At 43.0% G+C, this 22,985-nt stretch overlaps 2 protein-coding genes across 3 annotated transcripts in view; both read right to left on the bottom strand.

Moving 5' to 3' along the window:
• The window catches only part of KAT14 (lysine acetyltransferase 14), a 38,512-nt gene extending 20,939 nt beyond the window's left edge, over positions 1 to 17,573 (bottom strand). The window contains exons 1-6 of the mRNA XM_047068765.1: positions 17,314 to 17,573; positions 15,315 to 15,433; positions 11,181 to 11,302; positions 3,356 to 3,537; positions 1,128 to 1,544; positions 428 to 996 (exon numbers count right to left, since the gene is read on the bottom strand). Of these exons, the coding sequence (XP_046924721.1) occupies positions 428 to 996; positions 1,128 to 1,544; positions 3,356 to 3,537; positions 11,181 to 11,302; positions 15,315 to 15,433; positions 17,314 to 17,572 (1,668 nt within the window). The 5' untranslated portion in view covers position 17,573. The remainder of the gene's footprint in view (positions 1 to 427; positions 997 to 1,127; positions 1,545 to 3,355; positions 3,538 to 11,180; positions 11,303 to 15,314; positions 15,434 to 17,313) is intronic.
• A 312-nt stretch (positions 17,574 to 17,885) lies between these two features.
• LOC124503600 (protein PET117 homolog, mitochondrial) lies at positions 17,886 to 21,461 on the bottom strand. Of its 2 annotated transcripts, none has more exons than XM_047068766.1 (2): positions 21,293 to 21,461; positions 17,886 to 18,035 (listed from the first exon to the last, which is right to left on the bottom strand). In XM_047068766.1, the coding sequence occupies exons 1-2, from the start codon at positions 21,386 to 21,388 to the stop codon at positions 17,886 to 17,888; spliced, it is 246 nt and encodes an 81-aa protein (XP_046924722.1). In that variant the 5' UTR covers positions 21,389 to 21,461. The 2 variants fall into 2 exon arrangements, 1 of the variants encoding a protein (XP_046924722.1); XR_006960222.1 differs by lacking the exon at positions 21,293 to 21,461 and adding an exon at positions 20,720 to 21,248 and having other exon boundaries at positions 17,949 to 18,035.
• Between the last annotated feature and the right edge of the window lie 1,524 nt (positions 21,462 to 22,985).

Here is a 22,985-nt window from a genome sequence, read left to right as displayed (position 1 = left end):
CTCAAGCTATGCTGCCACACACGGATCTATTTCTACGCGTTGTCTCCTAACTACACAGATGTTTACACATCCTCCGATTCTGCTCAGCACGTGGTCTGCTACATCATATGTCCTCAACAAACCTGCCACTCAGGGCTATGACACAAACCATGTGCAAACTCAGTCCCCATCCGGGACTAGGAGAGGCAAAGAAAGTGTCAAGGCTCTGTCCTGAATGCCCAAAGGAAACAAACAAACCCGGCTGTAATCATGGGTATTCATACCGAATAGTTTCAAAAACCAAAGCCCAGAAAGTTTTCTATTTTGCTCCCTTGCTGTTTCCTTCTCTTCCCCGAAGTCATTCAGGACTTCCAGTCGAGCACAGCTGCGCCCCCTCCTTCTGTAGTGCCGCCTGCCCGCCCCCATCTGCTGCCCCCGGGAATCTTACCTGGTATCGGTCAAGGATTCTGAAGTCCTGACAGGTTGTTCTGTATGTGGCTTGTCCAGCTGGAAGCCTGGAAACTCCCCCTTCTTTGGCTCCATAAATTCCATCAACTAACAGAAGAGCAGCATTAACAACTTGATCCAAGTCAAAAAGTGGTAATCCCCTATCCCTTTTCGCTTGTCTGACAATCAATTTCCGCTTCAGTCTGCGAGCTTCTGGCGTCATGGCAACGGCACTGGGACAAGCTTCCAGCCTCTTCAGGAGCAGCTTCTCCTCGTAGATGCTCACGGGGGTGTACTTGGGCCCTTTAGGTTTCCTGTCCTTCTCCAGCTGGGGCTTCCTCTTCTCTCGAGTCCTCGTTTGCAAAGATGTGTTGGAATCTGTGTCTTCGCTGTCAATGTCCATCCTGTCAGGCTTTTCTTCCTCGCTCTCCACCTCCTGCTTTATCTGTTCAGGCGCTCTGACCTTCTTTCTGCCCCCGACCACTGCCCCAGAAGCTGCTGCCCCAGCAGGCGGAGGTACATACTCCATCCCTGGGTCTATGACCCCATCGCCTTCCATCTCGTCATCGTCTGCGCAGAGTGCAAGACAGTGTAATCAAGACACGGGAAAGAAGAAATGCAGGGCGCACCGCCCACAAAGTGAAAATACACACATTCTATCACACACGAAAAACAAAAGACCCAAGAAAGGCAAGTCTTACCGTGAAACAAGGCTTGTGGTGGCATCACATCTGGAATCAGATCAGCCTCTGAAAGCAAGCTGGGTGTGGCCGAGTGAGAGGCGGGGGTCCCAGGGGCAGAGAAATCCAGAGACGGAGAAGGAGACGGGCTTGTCAGAGGGGTGCGGTCAGAGGAGCTCAAGGACGAGAAGTCAATCACTTCCCCTTTTTCTAGAACCACGTCTGGCCTGCGGCCGCGGCTTATAAACTTCACAGGGGTCGAAGAAGTACTCCTGTCCAGAAAGCCAGCTGCTTCCTTCTGAGCTCTCCTAATGTCCTTTGCTTCCTGAGTACGAGACCTTTTCTCTTTTAATTCCATGGCAGATTCCACGGGATTACGACTTGCCCGTTTTCGAAGGCCCTCCACAGTAATGACGGGATCTAAAGCTGGTTTGGAGGCTGCCAAAAGAGAAGTATCTCAACTTTAGTTTCTTTTGCTAATTTAATTGTGAACCTATTACCATGTTCAAAATAGAGAAATGTTCAACAACGAACGTCCTAAACTAGGACTTGGGGTGCTTCTGACAAGAAAAAAGGGATTACAATGCAAATTTAAATAATTAAATACTGTATTTGCCTGTTGAAATTGGCAAATCTTAAAAGTTTGGTAATGTTCAACAAGAGTATGGGGAAATGGGTATTTTCATGCCTTTTTAGTAAGGTGTGAATTTTTATTACAACTTTTTGGAGGGTGATTTGGCAACACTAATACTTGGAATAAACATGCCCTTCATATGGCAACCTGTTTCCAGGAATTTATCACAAATAATTTACCCACATATAGTATTATTTAAAATAACAACAACAAAAAGGCAGAAGTAACCAAAATATCCATCAATAGTGGGAATGGCCTATTATATTATCCTATGAAGGTCATTCAATGGGATACAATTGGAAAAAAAGAAAGTAAGGCAGATCTACATGGAACGCTATGGAAAGATGTCCAGGGTCTCCTAGTAAGGTGGGGGAGAGGGATAGAGAACAAGTATTACAGCATGAGTTTATTTTTTCAATTAAAAATGCTAAAAGCATTCACAGGACACAGCAGTGGTTACTCTGGGGAGTGAAACTGCAGGCAGGTATAGGGGAGGAGGACACTGTCAGGCTTTATACTTTTCAACACTATTTGATTTTTTTCTCAAATATATTTTTAAAAATTTAAAGCTCACTAAAATTTTTTAGATTCAAAAAACCCCAGACCAATATGTGATTGTAAGGAGTTTTCTTTAAGTGGGAGAATGGCATCAGGTTAGGCCACGAAAAAGAATCCTTATCTCCTAAAGATAGTACTGAGATGTTTAAGAATGAGATGTTGATGATGGGATTTGCTTCTAAATAATCCAAGGCGTGGAATGGGTGGAGGGTTGGGGGAAAGCACCCAGTGGCCAAATTAAACTGAGATGGCCAGCAATGAACTGCTGCAGTGAAGAGAAAGGTACATAGGGACTCATTACACCACTCTCTTCGTATTGGTGGGTGTTTACAAATTTCCACATAAAAAGCTGTAAAAACAAAATGAGATTGAAAATAGAGAAGCTTGGGGCACCTGGGTGACCCAGTCAATTAAGCATCTGACTCTGATGGAGCAAGGTCCGCTTTAGATGCTCTGTCCAGCCCTTCTTCTCTGCCCCTCCTCCTACCCCTTCTCTGCCCCTCCTCCTTGAACGTGTGCGCTCACTCTCTCTCTCTCTCTCTCTCTCTCTCTTTTCAAAATAAATAAACATTTTTGGGCCACCTGGGTGGCTCAGTCGGTGGGGCATCGACTTTGGCTCAGGTCATGGTCTCAAGGCTCCTGGGTTCAAGCCCCGAGTTGGGCTCTGTGCTGACAGATCAGAGCCTAGAGCCTGTTTCGGATTCTGTGTCTCCCTCTCTGTCTCTGCCCAACCCCCACTCGCACCCTGTCTCTCTCTCTCTCTCAAAAATAAATATTAAAAAAAAGTTTTTTAAATAAACATTAAAAGAAAATAGAGAACCTTGCAGATACCAAAGGACATTTCCAGAACTGGTAACTTGATTAGGAAATACTAAAATATTTTTTGTATGGTATTTATTTACAGCATACACAAAATGTGTCGTAATAATACACCTGCCAAGCAGAGTAGCTCCAGAGAGGCAGCTGGCCTATGCCTTACAAGCAGGAGGTCTTATAAACTCATGCTTGCTTGGCTCCGGCCTGGCCAGCACGTGCTATAGTGTTCTCACAAGAGTACCTTTTACTTTCAGGGTAGAGGCAGACAGCTTCTCTCCTTCAGGCTTCATTGTTGGTGGCTTGTTGTGAACGAGCTTCCACCATCCTGGTTCTCCGAACTCTTGAGCCCCTGAACGGAAAAACATGGGGCTTCCCACACTGAGGCAACCCGCTACTGTGCTCCACCAGGTCGAAGTCTTCTTCCTGGAGAGTCCAAGAATTTAAAAATTATTGGCTTTTCAATTTTGGCATTATGTGGAAAATATACTCTCCAGATACTCTAGGACTCCAAGCCTGTGTTATGCTATGGAACCTCCAATCTTTGAAGGAACAGAGCATAAGAGTCAAGGGAGAGGCTCTGGAACCTGTCTGGCTTCAAATCCTGGCTCTACCACCTTCTGGCTGCCTCAGTTTCCTCTTTTTTAAAATTAGGATAACAACTTAACTCACAAGGTTGCTATGGGGATTAAACAAAATAATTCAAACAAAGCTCATAAAACACTTATCACATGGGTGCCTGGGGGCTCAGTTGGTTAAGTGTCAGACTCTTGATTTCAGCTCAGGTCATGATCTCAGGGTTTGTGAGACCAAGCCCCATGTCGGGCTCTGCACTGACAGTGCAGAGAGGAGAGAAAGAGGGGGAGAGAGAGAGAGGTAATATCTCAAGCAGGTTCCACACTCAGCTCAGAGCCCAAGGTGGGGCTCGGTCCCATGACGCTGGGATCATGACCTGAGCTGAAACCAAGAGTCAGATGCTCAACCGACTGAGCCACCCAGGTGCCCCAAATGAAGTTGCTTTTATATGTGAATTAAAACCAGCTCTCAAGAAAGCAAGCAAGAGAATCATTGGCCCTGGTAAACAGTTCATTTTACCCCAGAAGTCAGATGCACCTCTCAGTCTGCTCCTATTTGCCTGTACAAATAGTAATGTGAAATAAAACTATACAGTGTGTTTCATAAATAGAGTTGAACTTTGGGGGAATAACCAACTTTGGCAAAAAAAAAAAAAAAAGTATATAATAAAAAGCCTTCACACCAGCACAGAGTCCAAGGCAGGGCTTGAACTCACAGCCCCAAGATCAAGACCTGAGTTATCAAGAGTTGGATGCTTAACCAATTGAGCCACCCAGGTGCTCTTGTAAGTTTTTAATGATACATAAAATGCTAACTATTCAGATTCCTGTTGAAAATTCTTTTAAAGGCAACTGTTCTAAAAAAACAAGTACCAGAAATCCTATAACACAGTCTTTCATAAGAAGGCCAGTCTTAACAGTTGGAAAATATTGCTCAAGAGGCAAAAAGAAAAAAGCATTCTTAGGGACAAAGATCTGCTAGAAAACAAAAAAAAAAAACCCCACAAACATAAACTTTAATAGGCATGAGCATTTTCTGAGATGGGGACAAAGACACCTCAGTTTCCTCCCCAGTGTTTTGGTCCCAGAGCACCTCTCCCACATTTGTATCTTTTTCTAAACTACCCAAGCCTCCCTCCTCTTGCCCAAAGGATATGGGAGGGGAGGGGTTCCACTTGCTTTCATACACCAGCTGATGGTGCCTCCCCAGGTCCTCAGGCTCTGCCCACTTTTCTTTTTTAAAAAATTTTTTTTAAATGTTTATTTACATTTGAGAAAGAGAGCTTGAGCAGGGGAGGGGCAGAGACAGAGACAGAATCTGAAGCAGGCTGAATCTGTGAGCTGTCAGCACAGAGCCCAACATGGGGCTCAAACCCTCGAGTAGTGACATCGTGACCTGAGGCAAAGTCAGCCACTCAAACAACTGAGCTACTCAGGTGCCCCTCTTCCATCTTTCTTCTTTCTGTTGTTCAGACCCAGAAACTCCCACTGTCCTACTCTCAGGCTCACTTACTCTTTCTTCTGCCCACTCAAAGCTGCTTCTCAATCCCTCCAGGGAATTTTTCATTTCAGCTACTGTATTTTTCAGCTGCAGAATTTCTTTTTGGTTTCTTTTTAGGTTTTTTATCTCTTTGCTGACACGTCTGTTTTGTTTATACAACATTTTCTTGACTTTCTCCACATCAGTTCTTAGGACATCTTTAAGACAGTTGTAAAGTCTGTCTTATAGATCCGCCAGTAGGTCTTTTTCAGGGACAGTTTCTGTTGTTTTATTGTTTTTTCCTTTGAATGGGCCATATTTTCCTGTTTCTTTGTATTCCCTGTAATTTTTTGTTGAAATTGGATATTTGAATTTAATAATGTAGTAACTCTGGAAATCAGATTCTCTTCCTCCTCTGAGATTTATGGGTTTTTGTGTCTGTTGTTGTTGTTGTTGTTGTTTTTATTGTTGTAGGGTGTCTGTGTATCAAAGATCAACCTGAGGTATAAACTTAAGGTCTTCCTGGGTCATTTCTGAGACTGTGCCTTTCCCTGGGCATGCAGGGTGACTTCCTAATTTCCTCTGTATATGTGGTTACTTTTGATTGTCTTATCTTTAAAGTCTGGCTCCACAAAGGGGACAAAGAGAAAAATAAAATGGTTGGGGGGGGGGGGGAGTGCCAGCCCTTTAAATCTCCTTCAAGTCATTTCAACCAGAGGGAGAAGGGTTTGCAACCATTCAGGGGAGGTGCAACCCACCTCTTCATCTGCATTTCTGTGATGAGAAGCAGCAATCAGCAGAGCACAGATTCCTGACATTTGGAGGACAGGGTCCTTTTTGTCTACCCTGGCTCCCACAAGCTGCGTGTGAGCTGCTTGGGGAACAAGTGCGTTGCTGCCTGACACAGGGTTGAAGGGTGTGGAATGGGTAAATGTTACTAACAGCTGAATTTGACCAAATTCAACTGCAATTTACCTTCCAAGTCTCCTCTTGGAAGTTACAAGCCTTCAATATAGATCCAGAGATCCAAAATAGTTACATCAGACAGATTCTGCCATTTCAACTGTTTGTTGTCTAGGTGGGAACAGATTTCTGGTGCTTCCTACTCTGCCATCCCCCTGGAATCTTTGTCATACCGTTTAAAAAATTTTAGGAGCGCCTGGGTGGCTCAGTTGGTTTAGTGTCCGACTTCAGCTCAAGTCTCGATCTCGTGGCTTGTGAGTTCGAGCCCCACGTCGGCCTCTGTGCTGACAGCTCCAAGCCTGGAGCCTGCTTCAGATTCTGTGTCTCCCTCTCTCTCTGCCCCTTCCTCCCCCTCAAAAATATATAAACATTTTAAAAAAAAGAAGCTGGGGATAGAACAATGGGAGGAAAATAAGTCAAAATCACTGCCTTCACTGAGTTGATTCCTGATAAAGGAGATACACAATAAGAAACAAAAAAGTATAGAATCAAGAAGTGCTAAGAGGGCTCCTGGGTGGCTCAGTTGGTTGGGCGTCTGACTTCAGCTCAGGTCATGATCTCACAGCCTGTGAGTTTGAGTCCCGCATCGGGCTCTGTGCTGACAGCTCAGAGCCTGGAGCCTGCTTCGGATGCTGTGTCTCCCTCTCTCTCTGCCCCTCCCCTGCTCATGCTTGGTCTCTCTCCCTCTCAAAAAATAAACATTAAAAAATAATAAAATAAAAAATTTTAAATACTATGAATGTGCTTTATCATATTTCATCATATGTAAGACCCACTGACTTTAAGAGATACCATTTTATGTACAACAAAAGAAGAAAACTAGCCATCAGTTATGACACACTATCCCTTATAAGATGTATCCAGATGTCAGAAATGTGAAATTTTTAAAAAAAATTTTTTAAAGAGATGCAAAAATTTTAAAACATGTGCATCTTGGGGTGCCTGGGTGGCTCAGTTGGTTAGGCGTTCAATTCTTGGTTTTGGCTCAGGTCATGATCTCACGGTTTCATGGGTTTGAGCTCCGCGTCACTGACAGTGCAGAGCCTGCTTGGGATTCTCTGTCTCCTTCTCCCTCTGCCCCTCTCCCATTTGCACTGTCTCTGTCTCTCTCAAAATAAATAAATAAACTTAAAAAAAAAGTGTGCATCTTAGAAATCAATGAAATACAGTAATAGAAAAAGTATTCAAAGTATTCTTCATTATTCAAAGTTATACCTCCTATATACTCCATACCTGAAATTAATATAACACTGTATGTTAACTACACTGGAATGAAAAAATATTAAATTATGGGGCGCCTGGGTGGCGCAGTCGGTTAAGCGTCCGACTTCAGCCAGGTCACGATCTCGCGGTCCGTGAGTTCGAGCCCCGCGTCAGGCTCTGGGCTGATGGCTCGGAGCCTGGAGCCTGTTTCCGATTCTGTGTCTCCCTCTCTCTCTGCCCCTCGCCCGTTCATGCTCTGTCTCTCTCTGTCCCAAAAATAAATAAAAACGTTGAAAAAAAAATTTAAAAAAAAAAAAAAATTAAATTAAAGGGGCACCTGGGTGGCTCAGTCGGTTAAGCATCCGACTTCAGCTCAGGTCATGATCTCACACTCCGTGAGTTCAAGCCCTGCGTGCTGACAGCTCAGAGCCTGGAGCCTGCTTCTGGTTCTGTGTCTTGCTCTCTCTCTGCCCCTCCCCTGCTCATGCCCTGTCTCTCTCTGTCTCAAAAATAAATTTAAAAAAAATTTTTTTAAATATTGAATTAAAAACAGATTTTTAATGTATATTATATTTGAGAGAGAGACAGTGTGTGAGCAGGGGAGGGGCACAGAGAGATGGAGACAGAATCTGAAGCAGGCTCCAGGCTCTGGGCTGACAGCACATAGCCCAACGCGGGACTCACAAGCAGTGAGATCATGATCTGAGCCGAAGTCGGACACTTAACCAACCGAGCCACCTAGACAATCTGGAATTAAAAAAAAAATTAATAAAAAAAATTTTTTTTTTTCAACATTTATTTATTTTTGGGACAGAGAGAGACAGAGCATGAACGGGGGAGGGGCAGAGAGAGAGGGAGACACAGAATCGGAAACAGGCTCCAGGCTCTGAGCCATCAGCCCAGAGCCCGACGCGGGGCTCGAACTCACGGACCGCGAGATCGTGACCTGGCTGAAGTCGGACGCCCAACCGACTGCGCCACCCAGGCGCCCCAATAAAAAATTTTTTTTAATCCTGGAAAAATTCAAGGTCAGGATTATAAAAGCAGATTAAATGATCACACATACAAAGGCAATTAAACTGCAGCAATTAATTAAAGCTTTTAAATACTTTTTTTTAAACATGTTTATTCATTTTTTGAGAGAGAGACAGAGTGTGAGTGGGGGAGGGGCAGAGAGAGAGGGCGACTCGGGCGACACAGAATCTGAAGCAGGCTCCAGGCTCCGAGATGTCAGCACAGAGCCTGACGTGGGGCTTAAACTCACAAACTGCAAGATCATGCCCTGAGTGGAAGTCAGATGCTCCACCAAATGAGCCACCCAGGCACCCCGGCTTTTGAATGCTTTTACACTTATTTCCATAATAGATAACATAAAGCCATTTAAGTAAGCCTTTACATATTTAAACTTTAAGAAAACATTAAAGACACGAATGAAAAACCTGTAAACATCTAAAAGAAAATGTATTCAAATCCCGCACTTCATTACACAGCACACTATTCTCTTAGGTCATATGGCAAATGAGAAATGCTTATCTTGTTAGGAATTTAAAGAATGTTCTATGGATAACAGAATTAAAATCTTCAATAGCTATGAAAAAAGTCTAACTGTACATGTTCTCTGCAGGCCGCTTCCCTGGGGCATAGTGATTCTGTGGATGTTCACACACAGAGCCGTCTGAGCACGTGCTGACTGCCTTGGGCAAGGGGTTTCGGTGGCTTTTCCAATCACCGATGCTTATAGCAGAGTTCCAAAAGCAAAGGACAACGTTGACGTAGGGAACTAATCGACAAGGAATCACAGAGTAATTTTTAATGATCTCTCATTCCTTCTGGTTAGATCAAGAAGAAAGTTGGTTGCTTTAAGTTCTAACTTAAAGCACACACTGCTTCCCTTTCTGATCAAGAAAGAGGGCTTTGATTGCCTTTATGGGCCATGAGATCCAGCTATAATTCAATAACATTGTGTTATTTTTAGCACACCTATTTTTATAGTTTCATTCTATGTATGGCAAATGATACGAATTTTCCACTTATCATGGCGGTGTGAAGTTTCTTTTCAAAATGAATGTATTTACAAAAAGGGGGGGGGCTTGATTCAACTAAGTAAATGGTAATTCTAGTGATTCACTAACATGGCCAAAAACCACTAGTTTAATGGTTACACCACACAGAAACTGGAGAGTAATTAATGCCTTTCAGTAAAGGATTAAAAAGGAAAAAAAAAAGCCTTGGCTGATTCCTCTCCAAACATACTCTACAAATGAACAAATGAAACAACTGAACAACTTATGTTAAAATATAGCAAAATCCTTAAAAACAGGCAATTTAAATCCAATTTCTTCTAGAAGACAATCCACTAAGCAGAATGGCACTGAGAGATCAGGAAAACATTCCAAGATCTAATTTTATCAGTTTTTTTCCCTTTCTTGTGCTTTATAAATGGGGTATATTAAGTTCCATAAATAGTGCTAAATCATTAAACTAAGACAACAGATTCTCTTTCTTTAAGAAAAGAACCAGTTATACTGTCAATTCTTTTCTTAGTACTACTAAATAACTCAAGAACAAAAATAACTCCTTTTGTAAAAATGTACTAAATCTCTTCTATTTTCTCCTCACAGCGAGCCTTCAGAAAGCCGCCTCTCCTTTTGACTGCCCTCCCTGAGCTCCGAGTGATGCTGGCAGAGCTGTGTCTTCTCGGCGCCCGAGGAAACAGAGGCCGCAGTGCGTTCAGAGAAAGGACAGGTACAAACTTCCTGTTCTGACCTGATGTGATCAGAGCCTGTATCATGTCTATCCTGACCCAATTAAGCAAGACATATGAGCCTCACACAGGACTTAAGATGGCAACTAACAATCAGAATCTCATACAATTTGCAAATGCAGTTGGAAACTCACTAATCCCTAATGGCAATAAAAATCTTGTTGATCTGCATGGATCTTTAGTTAAAGCATGTGGTTTTAAGATCTGTGCCCTGGCATATCTGAGTGTGATGAGCCAAAGCAGCCACCAATGAGGCGTGCTCAGCAGTAAAATCAATGCGTTATCATGTAGAGGAATGAATGAACAAGCCATATGCGTATTAACGTGCCTAGACTTTGCTAAGCACTATAATACCAAAACGTATCACCAGTATTTACTTTCCAGTTCATAAAAACAAATACTGATAAGAGTCTATTAATGAAGAGCAATTTAAAGAGGTGAAGTCAGCCATTGCCATTATCTTCCTTCCTCTGACCTTCTATCAGACACTGATTTCAAAAGGACAAAATGATCCTATATCCTCAAATTAGTTATTCATCCAACTATTAAACAGCCTCATGGAATTAAGCTATTTTTTTAACATTCTAAAAATCTCTTCAAATCTCTTCATGCTCAGTAGAAACCAAGAGTGTCCTCTAAAGTAGGATTAGAAAAGTCCGGAAACCTACATTTTTTAATAGTATATACTTCCGGGGTGCCTGGGTGGCTCAGTCGGTTAAGCATCCGACTCTTGATTTTGGCTCAGGTCATGATCTCATGGTTCGCGAGATCGATTCCCACACTGGTCTCTGTGCTGGCAGCACGGAGCCTACTTAGGATTCTCTGTCTCTGCCCCTCCTGCTTGCGCTCGCTCTCAAAACAAATAAACATTAAAAAAAATCCAAAAAACAGTACATACTTCCACTTTGGTTTTCCACAAACACGTGTTTTAACTTAAAAAAGTAACATTTTCTGAATTAAAAAATTCTTTGTAATTGCCACAGGTACTCTAATTCCTAAAGGGCTGCATTAGGCTATCTCAAATCTCGTGTACTTTGTTCTTCACCTCTTCGTGCAAGTATAAGATTTCCAAAAATCACATTACCTATTCCCCAGTAAAAAGGTCCAATGTTTCTCAATAAAAGCACAGATATCTTCTTTCCATCGGAAATAACCTTGCCGTCCACTTCCTTCCAGAGACAAGTTATACATTGCCAGCATGACGACCTGGAACACAAACGCAACAAGGGCTGGGAGGCAAGCACGATTAGGGATGTTAACCTTCAGGGGGCAAAAGTTTGTTTTCTATTCTGAGTAGGAATGGTGGGGAACAGAAGCGGAAAGGGTGATATCTTGGAATACTCTCAGTATAGAATTTTATTTTCTGTTTTGCTTCCATTAGATGAATATCACTAATCCACTTAAGTATCTGCCGTTGTTCCTTACACGTTGCACATGCAGGGCTAATGTGTGGCTGAACTGATTATGATAAACAACGACTGTCCTATGCAAGCAACCTGTCCCGCTGCCCCGCCCCCCACCCCGCTCCGTGTCCTTCCATCTTATACAACGCGGCACTAGATATAGTGACAACTACTGGCTGTCAGGCATCCAGGTATCTGCTGCAGCCCACGTTTTCTGAATGATGGTGCTAACCTTTATTTTGAAAGTCACCCCTGCCTATCTATATACTTTCCTAAGCTCTTTAGAGAGCAAAAACAGAGACTCTCAGAATTTCAAAGCTGAAAATAATGTTGGTCACCATCTACTCGATGTTTAGCCATTTTTAGCTGCGGAAACCTTTCTTCTGATGAAATTAGCATTACTCTCAGAGCTCCAAGTGGAAACTCCTCATCTGGTCCAGCCTTGCTCGTCTACAGGTGATTAATTCATAGCCCGGAATTGGGAAGTGTTTTCCAGAAATATAAGTAACATGTGCTCACTGTAAAAGACTTCCATAATAGAAAAGCAAAGAAGGAAGTAAAAATCACTCTAGATCTGCCATCAAGAAACAATCACTTTTAACATGTTCAATGACTATCCTTTGAGGCATTTCTACTTGCATCTATATATATGCAGTTTTGTCATGATGTAATTTCATGTAAATGAACAAAACAATACAAGCTATTTGAAACTACATTTTCAACCTAATGAAAATAATGATTGATTTGGGGCCACTGAAATTGAAAAAGGGACAGAGAATCTATGTAAGGAATCTAACTTAATTATTCTTTCCAGAAGGAACATCCTGAAAGTGTAAGGAGACTAGTAAACTGCAGTTCAGGCTCCCCAACCTCCGTGCTCACAGCGCGAGACCCTCAATGGTCCAAGGGAAAACCTCCAACTCAAAGGGCCCAGTAATACCGACACTTCCACTAACCAAGCTCCCCGCTCCTTACACTTGTGAAACCTGCAGAAACCCCACCAAACAATTAATCCCATCGACGGATTTGTCAAGTCCTTCCACTCACTGTTGCAACAGGTCTACATCAACTAACCAACAGCTTCCTTAAAAACTTATTGTCCATGAGGACTTACTATTCAATGGATATGGAGTTTCAGTTTGGGAAGATAATTATGTTTGGAGATGGACAGTGATGATGGTTGCAAAACAATGTGAATGTACCGAATGCCGCTGAATTACATGCTTAAAGGTGGTTAAAATAGTAAACTTTCATGTTATGTATATTTTACCTCAATTTTAAAAGCTATTGTTCAAGAAATACTTTAAGGAAAGTCTGAAATCAGCTTCTTTTGCCTACTCCCAGACCCCTCAAGTACTTCAGACACACGTATTCACTGTTAATCACTGTCTGCTACTTTATTTCTGGTACTTTTTTTGTATGTCTGAATTATTTCACCACTTTAAAAAGCTAAAATTCACACATTTACTTGAAAATAACTTTTTCTGTAACACTTAATATTTATTAAGCAAACTGCAAAATCTATGAAGGACATGGTTTTCCCTCTCCCCTGGAATCTGGAATCTTAAAAAAAAATGAATCCCAGTACAGTTTTTCACTCTCACAAGAGCTTATCAGTGACAGAGTATCCCCAGGGCCCAGCTCGGGGCTGGCTCAGCCACAGTAGGCACTTCACAAGTACCCGCTGAAAAACACCTAGAAAAATAATGAGCACAGATCACGGTACGTGCTACACCTGCCATGTAAGAATAAGCATCCAGGATGAGAATATAACCACTACCCTATCCTTCCCAAACACATGATGGTTTCTCCCGCATTTCAAACTGCTGTTCGCAAGTCACTACGAGAAGAGAACACAAAAAAGAGCATGGAAGAAAGGTCAGGAGACCAGACCCTCTGTACTGTTGGTATTTTGTGGTGAAACAGGCATTTCTACTTATTACTTTGGTAAATCAACAAATATAAAGTTTAAGATTTAAAAAGACAGAAACCCCACATTCCAATATATTATTTGGTGACATCAATAGAATCTATAAAACACCATCTGATTTAGCTCTTTCTTGAGATGCTGGGGTTTTTATTTTTAATTTTTTTTTAATTCTTTTCATTTTATTTATTTGAGAGAGAGGGAGAGAGCAGGTACAAGTGAGGAAAGGGGGGAGAGGGAGGGGGAGGGAGAGAGACAGAAAGAGAGAGAGAGAGAGAGAGGGAATCTTAAGCAGGCTCTGCTTTCAGTGAGGAGCCCGACGCAGTGCTCAATCCCATGACCCTGGGATCAAGACCTGAGCCAAAATCAACAGTCAGACACTCAACCGACTGAGCCACCCAGGCACCCTGAGGCTGGGTTTCTTAGAGGCAACTAGAAATACTGGTCAGTAGTTTACCAAGAACCAGACGTGTCTGATCTATCACTTCATCGTACCAAGGTATTATCTACCATCAATCCATCTTCTGGAAGTGAAAACATAATTTTCAAGTGATGTCAGCCTAATTAAATGTGCAAACTGAGCCAATATTGTATCTTCTGAGCAATATAACCAAAAGCCAGTTGTTCTCTTCAAAAGAACCTCCGCAAAAACTCATATTCTTGCCAATAAATTACGTATATTTGCTCTTCTTCCACTTTACAGCTTTTTGAGACGCTTACAGATCAAATGCAAATCTGCTGATGGGTGTACACATGAGAATAATCTATTATATTAATCTGACCTTGCCTAGACACAATATCCCAGGTACACGTTGAGAAAAACATCCCAATTACAATACGCATAAGACTATATCCTCAGTACAAACGTCCCTTCATTTTCTACTTGCATACTCTCAGCCAAGTCAAAAAAGGCTCCCTAAATTCACCACTGACAGATTTCATTAGCACATCTCCTAGTAAAGCACTGATAATTAATAGTCCAAGCTGCTAAAGCAACTGCAGTTTATAAGGAATACCTTACTGGCTCAGATCATTTCATCCAAACTTTTTCTCATTTACCCTGTTTATTTCTTTCATAGCAAAAAAGTGCTATGGGTAATTAACTTGTTTATTTGTCTGCTTATTGTCTAAAATGTCTAAAATGTCAGCTGCCTAGCTGTCTTCCTCATCACAGCAGTCTCCAGGCCTAGAATGACACCTGGTTCATCATGGGCACTCACTATTTGTTAAATGAATAAACATAAAAACTCAAAGTAATGTGTAATTCGTTCATTTTTAGAATTCAGACTATGGCCATTGGTACCTTGCAATAGACCTAGTTAGTAATATAAAAACAAACCAAAAAAATTAAGGCAAGCTGGCGATCAGTAAAAATCTATTGTTCAGGCTACAGTTGGCTTGGAGGAGGGGGCTGGTACCAGAGACGGCTAAAAGGTGGACGTAGATATTCATCCCCCCAACAATATTCAAACATATCCATGTTCAAACGCGGAAAAGCCAGATTACGTTGGCTTCCGCAATGAGTCACATTATACTTTCCCAAACTATTTCCAACGTGGTCACCTTTACATTGTGCTAAAAACGGCTGCCAGAAAAATATGAACCTCATTGGGAATTCAATTAAAATCAGAGTCTGGCATCATATCCATGTGAAATTGTGTGTGTGAGGTTTTCGAGAATCTCAAACCTAATTCACCACATTAGCAGGGAGTATTTTCACAAAGAACTCCTTTCTCCCTATATTTATCATTTTCATTGTGAAGTAAGGAGCGACCCTCAAAACAGCTCAAAAGCCTATGTGTAAGCTCCCTGTTCTCTGAATATTCATTCCAATGAATTCCTTGGGGGATTGACCCTGCAAGTTCTAGGGGAAGAGCTTTTTACTCACTTGCTGCCATGTCAGTTTCAGCCTTTCATACTGCTCCTTGCCATCTTCTGAGCAATCGGAACAAGTGAATCTAAAAAAATTATCACCCTTAAGGTAACTGAGCTGTTCCCTCAGCTGACCTAGGAGAAAAACAAAAAAGCACATCATAGGTTTATCTAGAGCAGCATTTATCAGTGTATCAACCAGATTTTCCACGCTTCCCATGTGTTCTTCCTCCTTTTCAGCTAACCCATGATAGCAGGATGGGAATAGGGAAAACAGAAGAAAAGCACAGAAGAAAAGCGTATGCCTGTTAAGTGTATGCTTCCTAGCTTTTAGGAGAAAGATGCTGGAAAATCACGTTTTCATTGCTGTCACTGGATTTTCCAACTGTTAACATTCCTGACTCCTATGGGTCTCCACACACTCTTTCAAGAATTATCTGAGTTCCCACTGCGTGCCAGGCACTGGCCTAGGAACCGGAACACAGCGCCCAAGATAGTCTGCTCTCGGCATTTTATAAGTTCTGAGGGTGACTTACAAGGAAATAGGTAATCATAATAGCACAACGGTTCTCCATCCTCACTGTACATCGGAATCACCCATGGAGTGGTTTTGTTTTTTTAAAAGATGCCTGGGCCTACTCACACAGAACGAATCAATCTCTAAAAGGGGGGGTCTGGGTCTCTCCATTTTCTAATGTTCCCCAGGTGATGCCAATGCTCTGGGAGACAGGACAACCACTGGAATGGAACGTGGTGTGTGCCACAGGGCAATGCGAGGGTACATAAAAGGGAGGCCCAACCCATACAAGGAAGATGGGAGAGCTAGAAAAAGTGGCATTGACAGGGGACCTGAAGGATGACTAGAATTGGCCAGGGGAAGAGGGGTGCCTATGTGAATGGCGGGAGCCCACGGAGGCTACAGAGACACATATTCCAGAGAGGAAATTGAAATGTGCAGAGACCTTGGTATAAGAATTTTTTTGTGGAGAATTAAAAGCTCACCCTAACTGCAAAGTTCTGGTTGTGTGGGGACAGGACACTGAGGAGAGACGCTGAGGAAGTTAGCAGGGACCCTATCGTGATGGACAGTTTAAAATGTATCCTTAGAGGACAAGGTGGAACGCCAGAGATTTCTCAGGCAGGGCCCTAAATCACTAAGCAGAAAGAGCTCAGAAGAAAACTCTAGCCAATGCATAGAAAGTTCTAGATTGTTTCCTATGCAACTGTTACTATTAATTTATTAATAGTAACTGTTAATCTGAATAGTTAAATCCATCTTAAAAACACTTCCACAAACCAGAAACTGACCCGTTTCAGCTGAAATTTCTCTGACCTAGTTACAAAGTATTACACAAAGAATTCCTCTGGTACCGATGTCTTTCCTAGTCTCTGCCGAATGGGAAAATCCCATTTTGGTAAGACTCATGATGGCTGCCAAAGCATGCTCCTTGAGAGCCAGGACACTGGCAGATGAAAAGATTAGCCGAAAGAGTGGGGTATCGGGGCAGCATGTGTATATATATCTGTCGCCAGCAGATCTAGGAGGCTAGCAAGCAGAAAACAAGAATGGTCCCAGAAAAAAAGCATAAAATATTTTTAATCTGCTAATTCTGACTTACTTCAGCACACAACAGCAGTTTTCCAAGGAAGTTAAACATTAATAGAGTACTTGAACTTTCATTCTATACTGGGCCTAGTATTGGGCCCTAAATCCACAACGTGATCTTGTTAAACAATGTGGCTAATTCTTTAAATAACACAGGATTTCCAACTTTCTTTTATTGGGTTGCCATCCAAAATGTTAACTTAACAATGTGAGAGGTTGACAGTAATTTTTATTAGCACAAATGTGTCTACGTTTTATATAAGTCTGTCATTAACCAACTAAACTAATCATAAATATAATAATTATCTTTTTATTTAGGTCCATTGTACATTCATGTTTCGTTCACAGGTGAGAAAAACAAACCTTCACATTGGAACTGACAAATCAAAGGAATTGAGAAGCTCCTTACTGGCCGGTATCCATTTTTGGCACTTGTCACAGAAGTAGGACAGCTGCTCCTCCATCCAGGACACATCTCCTTCGTCACTGTTGAGGGAATCCCCACTCTGATCATGAGATAAGTCCACTGATGCCTGGTCTTCCGATTCAACGATCAGGAGAGTCTCCCCCTCCACCTCTCCCTCCTCCAGCCCTTCTGAGGTAGATGTTCTCGTGGCTTCATCATCATGCCGGCTTATCAAACTACTCAGGTGGATGTTACTATCCATCCCTTCTTCTCCCAGGCTCTCAAGTGCTTTTCACGAACAATCCTAAGCTCTGGACACCAGGCTTCAAGGGGCTTCTACCAGGATCACACAGACAGACAGAAACTCTTCACGAGAGTGTCTGCCCGCTTCTTTACTCAGATAGAAGGGATTTTTAAGCAATCATTTAGAATATGTGATCCACTGTCCTTGTCTTTGGTCAAGTTTGAAAGGACAGTGACCAAAAAAGGGTGAACACCTCACAAAGCTATTCTCCATCCACACTCACACACCCACACTCAACACTGTCCCATCAATATTTGGCATCCATTTCAAGTCATGTTTTTTGAGATCCTTTTGCCAATAACATCTTCTCTCTTTCCGCTTCAAGTTGCTCAGTCAAAATAATCTGTTCTCCCAAGAGACGAATGTTTTCTTTTTTCCGATTCTGCCTCTCAATGTCTCTGATCACTCCATCGTGAAGCCTCTAAAAACGCAAGAAACAGATTTCAGTAACACCCAAACAGGTGGTTCCCTTCCTTGTGCCATTCAATCTGAGTAACAGTACTACCAAAATACACTGAAAACTTTGAGACTCCAAATACCTAATTACTATTTCAACTTTCTGCATAAATGTAAAATGTTAACAAGCTATCAGATGAATTTGGTCGTGTGCTCCACCAGTGTTATTACTTAACATGACTTAACCATATTTTAAGAAATTCCTGAACATTCAGTATAGAAGCTTCATGGGAAATTAAAAAAAAAAAGAAAAAAAAACTGTTCTTGAGGTGAATTTTAAAAGTTTAATTGATATACAATGCTTTAAAAGATCTGGTGAGAATTACTACAGTAACTTTACAAACTACTTTCCTATTAGCAACGATCCTAGCTGAATAATAAATATCAAAGAAAAAAAGACTCCTGAAATTTAAACAAACTGTCAGGATGCAAGAAAATAAAGATCTTAGCTTCTTCTAGTGCATAAGAAGAAGTAAAAATTGTACAGAATTACTAATCAATTACATGACTGAGAGAGACGGGAAAAATACAATGCTACTACCGGAGGAAAAAAGAAAGGTGGTAGTTACTTTGAGAAGCACTAAAGACAGGTCGAAAATTCCAGAACACAGACTTGGCACCTAAGATGAGACTTTTTAAAGCCTAAGTCCAGTCATTACTAATAACTGCCATTTTCTAGTTTTTAGGTCCCCAAATACTAATTTTTTTTTTAATGGCAACCTTGTGAGGTACAATTAATGGGGGTGGGGCCCAGGGCCTGGGGTTTTTTTGTTTGTTGGTAATCATTAGGTCTATTTTATTTTACTACTATCATCATTATTATTTTTAAGCGGGCACTATGCCCAGCACAGAGCCCAACAATGCACTTAAACTCACAACCCTGAGATCAAGACCTGAGTTGAGATCAAGAGTCAGATGCCCAACCGACTGAGCTACTGAGGTGTCCCTATTATGCCTATTTAAAGAAACTCGTCAAGTACCTACTTGCCAGATCTCCTCCAGGCCTAGAGTTTCACTCACTATTATGGGGGGAACTGGGAAGTTTAAGAGTCCTAGAACAGATAACACAATTGAAAACCATCTTTTTTGGACCTTGCTCCTTAGCCAGATCTCCAGAGACATTTGGCTCCTCCCTCCCCAGTCCTTTGGGTCCTGTACTTCCTGTACCATGACACACCCATGCACACACCCCACCCCACCCCCAAAGCCCACACCATCCACTGGAATCATTCTTTCCATACCTGCCTCTGGGATCTTCCATACCTGATCTTCCTTCCTCAGACTTCAGCATATGGCTTAGGAACTTGCTTTCCTGCCATCATTGTAGTGCTACCTTCCTTCAAGTTGCAGTGTATGCCAACTGCCTGCGACTTGCACTTAGCTACCTTACTAATCACCTCTCTTACTAACCACCAAGACCTCTTCGCCATTACTCATGTAGTACAACTCGTTTTGCTGGGTTCCTGTGAGGATTAATGTCAGTGCCTGGCATATGGTAAACAGTCAAGAAATGCTAGAAAACAACAGTCATTATTTTATTTCTTGCTTCCTTGAACCTTCCAACATACCCAATGTGTCAATCATTTGTCTTCTTCCTAGTGTAAAAAAAAAAAGTCCACTGAATGACTGGATGCAAAATAAACACAGGTTATTCCGGTCAATCTTTTCTTCATCTAATTTCCAAACACCTAAATCTTTGTTTTTCTACCCTCTAGTACAGAGACACTCAACCCCAGCTGCATGTTAGAATCCCCTGGGTGGCTTTTAACACATACGTGATCAAGATTCCCCATATCCAAGAGATTCTGATTTAAGAGGTCTGGAGTAGGTGACATTGTAAAAACGAGAGACACTGAGTTAGTTCAGAACCAAGCTCTCATCCATCCCTTACCCCATAGTCTGAAAATCTCTGCCTCCACTGACCTCAGAACTACATCTGACCATCCTCTACTCCACCTCAAATTTCTTTTGATCACCCTCTTTTCCTTTCACTTCTTGGAAGAGAAACTTGCCTGCCTCCATTCCAAAAGCTCCACCCTCAGAACCTGTACTTTGTTCCCCAATCTCTAACCTCTTCCATGTCCTCATTACTCATCCCAATAGCCCCTCCCCCAAATTCTTATACCATCACACCTTCCCGATTTCCAGACTGTGAACAAGGACAAGACCTCTTCTGCTTCATCTCTGTGTACCAAGCACACTGCACAGCCCAGTACGACAAAAGGCCATTTACTATTGATTCATCCAGTTCATTACTTCCACCCTTGGCAAAACTAAGCCCAACCCTAACGCACGCACTGACCTAGTTGCCTGTTCTCAACTTTCAGCACCGGTGTGAAGCAGTTACAAACTCAGGAACGCCCGTCCTTCCTATCTTTGTTTCCCAAAGCGCCTAGTGTGGTGCCTGGCACACACAGACCAATCACTAAACATTTGCCAACTAGAGTAAAAACAATATGAACTGACACACACGGAACGGGCGGTCGGTCAACCGATCAGTAAGTTACAGATATTTCTAGAAATACAGGTACAGAAAAAAGAAAAACTGGAGGCTGGTATCTCTAATTCCCAGAATCGTTTCTACAGCATACTGTTTCTTAAAAGAAACAAACAAACAAACAAACAAACAAAAAGCATCCACTAAATTACCTTGGCTAAAGGCAGAGAAAGTGGATTCGGGGCAGCCTCCTTAATCCTAGGATAAAATCTCATTAACACTGGAAATGAGATACATTAGGGTTGAGCCTCAACCTTGGGCCTGGGGTTGGGGAGAGGCCGACAACTTGCTGAGTGCACCCCCACGAAAACCCTTTCCCGCCTCTACTTTGCAGCGGCCCAAGCGACACGCTGAAAAGTCCGTGTCACTGTAGGCTGGAGGTGACCTGGGAACCGGGCCGCCCACCACCCTGCAGGCCTGCCTTAGCTGGAGCCAGGAGGCTGCGGCGCGGAGAGCAGGGGCTCCCCCGCGCCGACAGGACGGGGTCGCCGGGGCCTCCCGGTGCACGCGGCCGCGGGGCTGCCGCGCCCGGGCCGGGCGGACGGCGTGGGAGCCGCAGTTGCGCGACCGGGGTGATCGAGGAATGGGTGGGACGCAGGATCGCGCCGCCGCGGAGCCGACGAAAGAGGGAGAGACGAGGAGCAACGGAGAACCACGCGGAGAGAGGCCACTGGGCCTTAGGTCGCCCTCGCGGGCCCCGGAAGAGGAGGTCACGTGACACCGACCTGCCGGTCCTGCCGCTGCTTCAGATGCACGCCGGCCACGGTGGCCGCCGTCAGCACCACCGACAGGCCCAGCACCACCTTCGAGCTCCTCGACATCCCCGCGCCGGCCGCTGCGGCCTCCGCCTACCCGCCCCGGGCCCCAGGGCCGCAACCGAACGCGACTCGGAGGCTGCGGGTCAGGCTCGACCGCTCGAGCGCAGAGCCCCTGCAGCCGCTGCACCGCCCGCCGCGCCAGGCGCTAGCAATCGAGAGCCGAGCGCGGAGCGGCGTCCCTGCACTGCTGAAGTGTGGCTGCGGTTGCCTCTTCTTCCCGACCCCGCACACACGCATAATCTGTCCCCTCTGAGCGTTCTGCTGACCCGGGTCCTTTGCTCCATACCAGCCTTAGTAATCGCAGCCTCTTTGGCCCTTTGCGCGGTAGGTGCCACCAGAAGATGGAGTTTTTGCTTGTAGATCCATAATTAAATGTTGTAGACACGGTCACCTGTTTTCATCTAAATACTGTGGGCTGGCTGGTCAGGCTCTGATTTTTCTTAAAACCGAAAAGCCTTCTGGCTAAAGGGCATGCTAACTGGGTAGCGATGCCTCTTCGTTGCCTCTTGGTAAGAAAAGCGCTGGTCAACTTGCTTCCCGTGTAATTACTAAGAGATCGCCTTTATACCTTTGGAGCCTCAGTTCCTGCACCAATAAGACAGGATTCCTGATTCCCACATTACTAGGGAAATGAATGAATGAATGAATGAATGAATGAATGTAAGGCATTATGCAAGGCATCATTTTCACTTTTCCTTGTGGTAGAAAGAAATTTGGCTTTCTGGAAAGTGTAAAGTATCTAATAGAATAGGCAATGGAAAGGTATTCCCATTAAGTCATGCTTTCCCACTGGAATTCACAGAGAGCAAGCTTCTTCCTGTGGAAACAACTATGGCCAGTACTGATTAGGACCAGGTCTTGGTTAGCACCACCCAAGGGCTTCTCCAATATTCATTTCTGTAGTGCTTTGCTATTCCAGTTTGTTACTTAGTGTAAATGGCATGAGATGATTATTGCTTGTAAGAAATGTAATAAAAAAAAATTGAATACTTTTTTCAAACCACATTTTGTCCATGGCATTTTTCTCAGCCAGAGGAGGATATATCACTGAATTGGGAAACTGATTTCCTCCCCTAATAGACTGTGGAGTTAGAAGCACTTCAATTCAAGGTGTATTTGTATTCTTTTGTAATAGAAAAGAAAAAACAGTATTAGACTGCTTTTTTACTTCATGACCTGAGCTGAAGTCGGACGCTTAATCGACTGAGCCACCCAGGTGATTCGGAGAAGAACAAACAATATTAGACTGCTTTTTTACTTGTGGTGGACTCCAGATATTTTTCTCTGTAAGTCAGTGAGCCTTCAGCAAAGCTACATGTCCTTAGAATTTGTCAGATTTAGATGGCCTTTCACTATTGTAACCAATTTTCAACTTGTCTTCTTGAAATATACTTTTGTTCTCCTTTCAAAACATCCTTTATGTGTTAACGGTGTCAAATTGAAAAGTGGATTATCTGTTTAAATATTTATGACCCCCAGCAGGGTGTTTTGTGTGATTATTGTCACACAAATGACTGGGATAGGAGGGAATGAGTATAGACTCCTCTAGCCAATAATCACGATACAAAAGACAAGACGAGGGATGCCTATGTGGCTCAGT

Source organism: Lynx rufus, unplaced genomic scaffold (genome assembly GCF_022079265.1).
Source record: "Lynx rufus isolate CCGP_SWC_20201006 ecotype Redwood Valley unplaced genomic scaffold, mLynRuf1.p SCAF_8, whole genome shotgun sequence".
NCBI lineage: Eukaryota > Metazoa > Chordata > Mammalia > Carnivora > Felidae > Lynx > Lynx rufus.
This window is presented reverse-complemented; position numbering and strand designations above follow the sequence as displayed.